This window comes from Gossypium hirsutum, chromosome D12, assembly GCF_007990345.1.
Source record: "Gossypium hirsutum isolate 1008001.06 chromosome D12, Gossypium_hirsutum_v2.1, whole genome shotgun sequence".
Taxonomy (NCBI): domain Eukaryota; kingdom Viridiplantae; phylum Streptophyta; class Magnoliopsida; order Malvales; family Malvaceae; genus Gossypium; species Gossypium hirsutum.
Genome location: NC_053448.1, coordinates 51587386 through 51594492, shown reverse-complemented (window position 1 = coordinate 51594492; position 7107 = coordinate 51587386). Strand labels below are relative to the sequence as shown.

Genomic DNA, 7107 nt, shown 5'->3' with positions numbered 1-7107 from the left:
GCCCATCACGTTCTTGAGCTTGAGTTGGGCCTTTGTGACTCGTATCAATAAGAAGTACTAGAATAATCAAGAGAACCTAATCAAGTTTTAACATGCTTTCAAGGTCACCTAAGACTTTAAGGATTATAGTCAAATATAATGAGCTCGAGAAAATAAAAAAAATCATATATTTTTCTTGAGTTTTCCCTTAAAACCATAACCAAATTTCATATCCTGGAACTGTCACAGTCCGATTTTTCAGTAGTGTCAGAAATAATGGTTCGAGGCTACCAAATTCGACGAGTAAGCTCGTAAATTTTATTATTTATGAATTAAATATGGTTTTAAAAGGGCTTTTGAATTGGTAATTTGTGTTTTAATAATAATAGTTTAGGTCAAGCAGTTTTAGAAAGTACGGTACCAGGACCTTGTTTCTATAAACCGAGCCGTAAATATTTTTATAAATATTTATGGAGTGTTAATAAGGTGGTATTAAAGTTTCGTTGAAAAATTTTAACGTTTCGATAGTTAATTAATTAAAAAGGACTAAATTAAAAAAGGTGCAAAACTTGCTAATTATAATAATTAAGTGATTAAATCGCTTGATTAATACACAAGGGAGGAGTTAAGTGATAAATATGCCTAAATTAATGGATTATGCGGCATATGAATAAAAAAATAAAAAAATAAAAAGAAACAATGCAAAATTGTAATTATATTGAAATTAAATAAGACAAATTGAAATTGAAAAGCATTCTAGGCTTTTTTTTTTCTCCAATTTTCAGTTTAAAACAGACGAGGGAGAGATCTCAAGCTGGTTTTTAATATTTTTTCCTTATGTGAGTTCAATCCTTACCCCTTTTTTTGTATTTTTATGTTTTTGAGATTGTTACAATTAGGTCCAACTAAATCTTACTTTAGTTTTTGATTTTGTTAAAGATTTTGGATGTTGCCATTGATGAATATATATGATTTTTTTATGTTAAATGATGAATTTGAGATATTAGTTGTTATTTAAAAGTATTTTGTTAAGTGATTTTGATGAATTTTTCGGTTAGGGACTAAATTGTTGAAATAATATAAATACAAGGGTTTTTTGTGAAATTATTGTAGAAATGGGCTGTATATAATGCCATGAATATTCAGCTAGCTTGGATTTGTATTAAAAATGGTTAATTTGCATGATTTGGGCTCAAGGATTAAATTGAATAAAAGTAAAACTTTAGGGGCAATTTTATAAAATGTCAAAAATACCAAATTGCATGAAATGAATTATTTTATTGTCTAAATTAATAAATTGAATGAAATTATTAATTTAGATCAAGATCGGGTGGAAAATCGAGGAAAATGGAAAATTATCAAAATGCCCCTAAACTTTGTTATTTCTACAATTTAGCCAGGTAAGTTTGTGTAACTAAATTGTACATTTATATGTTTTAAATTGAATATTATTGTGTGTGATTTGTATTTTTTCATGAATATTATTAATCACATATCCGACAAGTATCGAGACCCGTTTGAACCTTAGAAAATTGATGGATACAAATGGCAAGTCATTAAGGGTTCCTAATTGGTTGTGATCCTGCATGTGTTGCGGACACACAACAGCTCTTATGAGCGTGCTGATATTTGGCTCTCACGAGCTTCCCGATACTTGACTCTCATGAGCTTTCTGTTATTTAGCTCTCATGAGCTTCTCAATTAATGACTCTCTTGAGCTTCCCGTTATATGGCTCTCACGAGCTTCCCGATATTTTGCTCGCATGAGCTTTCCGTTTATGGCTCGTATAAGCTTCTCGATAATTAGCTCGCAAGAGCTTTCCGTTATACAGCTCACATGAGCTTCCCGTTACATGGCTCGGAAGAGCTTCTTGATTACATGCTCGTATGGGCATACCTGTATATGAATTGACGGATTACAGATTTGTACACTCCATGTGTACTACCCGTGTAACCAATGATATTCATAATGTTATTGAATCTAGAAATGTTGGTTAATTACTATTATATACATGAAATACGTGGAAATGATATATTGTCATTGGTATTATGTCACTAGTATATACAATGTATTTCACGTACTATCAATATATCACTAGTATCATTCTCTTGCCGATCATAGTATTAGTCAATTCTAGGACTAAACGTAGCATGTATGGAATCTAGAAATACATGTCATTATATAACCTGTGATAGTGTAAGAACTCCTAACTCAAATTGAATTATGTTTCCATATAGATAAAAGATCTCTTCCAACCGAGCTAATTCCGATGATGCTGAAAGCAATACTTAAGTCTCTAATTAAAAGGTTTCTAATGATTAGCAGAAATTTATAAAGGTTAGACTAAAGGTTCATAGTGTTTGTATTAATAATGAATGCTATGTTTGATATGTATTTATGAGAATTAAATTTTGTGGCATTACGACCTCCACCCCATCGTTTTCAAAAATGATATGCTCGATTAATAGTGTTTTTTTTTACTCTTTTTAACATTTAGCCTAAAAAAAATAATCTTTTTAAATTTTAATGACACAATCATTTCTTAAATTTTAGGGTAAATTACACTTAAGGCTATTAAATTATTAATAAATTTACGTCTTAACCACTCAACTTAAAAAAATTACAAAATGATCATTAAATTATTCGAAAGATTTCTTTTAAGTCATTGAACTATTCAAAACTTTTTATTTAAGTAACTGGTAGGGCTTTGCATCATTTGGTTAAAACCGAAATTTTTCGGTTAACCGACCGAGTTCAGTTAATCGGTCGGTGAACTGAAAAAATTCGGTCGGGGGTCGGTTAAATTTTTTGGTTTGTTCGGTTAACGGTTAAATCGGTTCGAAACGGACCGGTTAACCAAAAAAAATTCGGGTAAACCGAAATTAACAGTATAGGGCCTAAACCAGTTAAATTTAAACCCAGCCCAAATTTAAACCTGTTGGCTGCTGTCCAAGGTCCATTTCTGATTTCTCAGCACAGCCCGACTACTACCCCCCTCCCTACTTTCACTTTCAATTTTCACTTTCACTTTCAATTTTCACTCACACACTTAACACCCAACCCCCCTAGCCCTAAATCCTTCCTTCCTCTCAATCTCAGTCGAAACCACCCTAAATCACACACTTAAACTTTCACTCACACACTATTTCTCTTACGCCGGAGTCGCCGAGTCAGAGTGTCGGACCACCACACCAATAGGCAATACCCAGACCCAAGGCCAGGTTTGCTTTCTTCAAATTTCCCTTTCTTTTTTTTTCCAATTTCTTGAATGGGTCTGTAGTTACCTGATATAGATAGTATTCGTTTTTTTTTTCTAATGGAAAAAAATGGAAAAGAGGGTCAGCTCCAAAAGCTGTTTGGACAATGAAAGTAAGGGCTAATAGGTAAACAAAGGAGAGAACTCTTGAAGATGACATTGCAGAGATTGTATGTAATGTAGCTTATTTGTTTAAACCTTAAGGCCATGCAAAACTGTTATTTATAGGGAAAAATTATCCAGGTTTGACGAAGGAGGTTGATAGGCTAAGGGTTGAAGAGGCTGACATTTTCAATTATTTTTACTGATGAATTAATTAAGGCTCTAAGATAATGCTGTAAATAATGGGTTAGGCTGAAAACGCACTTAAACTGTTATAAATACACATATATTTATTTGATCTTTTAGGTTATATATATATATGACGATTTTAAGTATTTAAGCTTTTAATAATTAATAACATAATAATAAAATATTTTAAAATGATATAAGATTCACAATTAATTTTTTATACAAATGAACAAATACATTATAATAGCTGAAAGGAGAAAGGGTTTACAAACAAAAGAATTAAACCCTAAACGTGGTGACAATTAAGAAACCCACATAAGTTTACTATCGAGGCAGTGACATAATTGGCATAAAATTTTAATTGTTATTTTGATTTTTGACAGTTATAGATCTTCCCAAAATTGCTGTTATATTGCAATAGAATTATAATTTATATAAAAATAAATTAAATATATTATAATACAAGACAATATAAATTTGAAGGGCAGGTAAAAAATATTAATTTAATTTAAAAATAAAATATGTAATAAATTAAATAAAAAATAAAAAAACCAAACATTATAAAAGAAATAAAATGAAATTATAGGAAGACAGAATAAAACATTAACTCCCCTAAAAGAATAAAAATTGAACTTTTTAATGTTGTCGTTATCATCTCAACCAACAAGGATTTTTGCTCGTCCACTTGTTTAATTGCTATTACAAATAATTACAGTTTAACTTTAGTTTGTTCATTCAACTCCACAAGAAAAAAACAATGGTATTATCAAATAATAATAATAAAATAGGCTTTACTGATGAATTACAATATAGATCCTTTTTAAGTGTATTCTGCATCATTATTAGGTTCTAAAGTCATGCAAATTGCAATGGTTTATGTGAGGAATTAATTATTTAATTATAATAATTAGTGATTGGTTAAACGTGCATGATGCATGGATACTTATTAAATATTGAGTGTTGGAATTTATAATTTTTAAGAAATACTGAGTGTTTGTCTGTTTGATACATGAGGCTAATTAATTTATTATATACTTTTTTAATTTATTATATACTTTTTTTCTTGCAGAATGTCAACCGAACCAACATCTATTGAGGGTAGTGTTACACCTCCTACTTCGGTAGCTTCTGAAAATTCGGGGGTTGGAGCTTCAATCCAAACAAAGGGGACTACGTCCGGGAAAAGAAAAGCCCCTCCTCAAAGGTCAGAAGTTTGGTCTCACTTCACTAAGTTTATTAATAGTGAGGGTGCAAGTAAGGCTAAATGTAATTATTGTGATAAGGAATTTTGTTGTGATATGAAAAAAAATGGTACAGGGTTATTGAAATATCATAGTGGTTCATGTAAGAAAAATCCTAGTAATGTTGTTGACACTAGTCAAGGACAACTAGTTTTACCTAGAAAGGGAGTTGAATGGGGGGAAGGGAATCTTTCAACTTGGAGATTTGATCAAGAAGCATGTAGGAAAAGATTAGCACAAATGATTCTGATTGATGAATTACCTTTCAAGTTTGTTGAAAGTGAAGGTTTTAAGAAATTTATGTTTGTGGCACGTCCTAGGTTTCATATTCATTCACGAACTACTATGACTAGGGATGTTTATCAATTGTATTTAGATGAACGGGTCAAGATAAAACAACTTTTGAGAAGTTATTGTTCTAGAGTTTGCTTAACTACTGACACATGGACTTCTTTGCAAAGAGTTAATTATTTGTGTATCACTGCTCACTTTATTGATAACGATTGGAAATTGAATAAAAAATTTTAAACTTTTGTCCAATTTCTAGTCATAAGGGTGAGTCCATTGGGATGGTGATTGAGAAATGCTTGTTGAATTGGGGGATTGATAAGTTGTTTACTGCTACTGTTGATAATGCAAGTTCAAATGATGTTGCTATTGGTTATTTGATAAAGAAATTTAACCCTCGAGGGGGTTTAGTTCAAAATAGTAAATATCTTCATATAAGATGCATGACACACATTGTGAATTTGATTGTTGTTGAAGGCTTAAAGGAAATGAATAAATATGTTGAACGTGTTAGGGGGCTGTTAGATGTGTGAGACAATCTCCAGCTAGATTACAAAAGTTTAAGGAGTGTGTTGTGGTGGAAAAGATAGAGTGCAAGAAGATGTTGTGTCTTGATGATTGTACTAGGTGGAACTCGACCTACTTAATGTTAGACACTGCTCAGAACTTTGAGAGAGCTTTTGAGAGATTTAAGGAGCAAGATACAAACTTTAGGGCTGAACTTGAAAGGGGAGAGGGTTGGCCTAGTGTGGATGATTGGGATAATGTTAGAAACTTGAGGAATTTCTTGGAACACTTTTATGAAGTCACTTTGCGTATATCTGACACTTCATATGTCACGTCCAATAGTTTTTTTTATGAGCTTTCCGAAATTGATATTCTTTTACGAGATGCTCAGTTAAATAGTAATATTAATTTCAATGTTATGGCCATCAAGATGAAAGAGAAGTATGATAAGTATTGGGTTGATATTGATAAGATGAATTTGCTTATGTTTGTTGCTTGTGTTTTAGATCCTAGACAAAAACTAAAGTATCTTGAATTTGCACTTAGTGAAATGTCTAGTTCTGAAAAAGCTTGTGAAATGATGCAAAAATTGAAGGAATCTTTGTATGAATTGTTTGACGAGTATAAGCCTCCACTTCATAGTACTTGTAGCCAATCGAGTGTGCCAACACATGTTTCTTTCGGTGAACCACAACAAAAAATGAAAGGGAGAATGCAAGCTTTGTATAAAAAGCGTGAGTTGGAAATTTGTGGTGAGGATAAAACATCTGAGTTGGATAAATATCTAGCTGAGGCTAATGAGGAATTTGTTGAAGATTTTGATATTTTATTGTGGTGGAAAGTGAACAGCCCTAGATTTCCCACTCTTTCAAAAATTGCCAGAGATGTGTTAGCTATACCGATTTCTACGGTTGCTTCAGAGTTTGCATTTAGCACCGGGGGACGTGTGCTTGATCAATATAAAAGTTCTTTAACTCCTAAAATTATACAAGTTCTTGTGTGTACTCAAGATTGGATTCGAAAATCATCATCACAAGAAGACATAAAAAAGATTGAAGAACAAATCCAAGAGCTTGACAAGATTGAAAATGGTATGTTTATTGTTTTATTTTAATGGTTTCAATTTTTTTACCATGTCACTCCTACTTATTTAATTGATTCAATGTTTAGACATTTCTTGAAATGCATTAGAGCCTACCCTAGATTCATGAGCTTTCGTGAGTTGAATTTTTGCACATGTTTTTTTTTAGGTTTAATGCAAATGGGGATATTTTGGAGAGATGAAATGGATATAAATGAAGAATATTAAAGACTTATATTTTAATTATGTGTTAATTCAAGACTTATGTAATGTTTTTAATTATGTAGTGATTCAAAGACTTATGTAATATTTTTAATTATGTAGTGATTTAAAGATTTATGTAATATTTTTAATTATGTAGTGATTTAATTCGGGTAATTCGGGTAATTTTCGGGTAATTCGGGTATTCCGGGTAATTTTTAACCAAAAATGCACAAAACATATTTTTCGGTTAATTCGGTTA

General features: G+C 31.4%; 1 protein-coding gene across 2 annotated transcripts; it reads left to right on the top strand.

The window, feature by feature from the left end:
* The first annotated feature begins 2939 nt into the window (after nucleotides 1–2939).
* On the top strand, nucleotides 2940–7029 carry LOC121224205 (zinc finger BED domain-containing protein RICESLEEPER 2). Of its 2 annotated transcripts, XM_041107041.1 has the most exons (4): nucleotides 2985–3201; nucleotides 4597–4731; nucleotides 6446–6654; nucleotides 6814–7029. In XM_041107041.1, the coding sequence occupies exons 2-4, from the start codon at nucleotides 4598–4600 to the stop codon at nucleotides 6870–6872; spliced, it is 402 nt and encodes a 133-aa protein (XP_040962975.1). In that variant the 5' UTR covers nucleotides 2985–3201; nucleotide 4597; the 3' UTR covers nucleotides 6873–7029. The 2 variants fall into 2 exon arrangements, with proteins under 2 accessions (XP_040962974.1, XP_040962975.1); XM_041107040.1 differs by having other exon boundaries at nucleotides 2940–3201; nucleotides 4597–6654.
* Nucleotides 7030–7107: the final 78 nt, after the last annotated feature.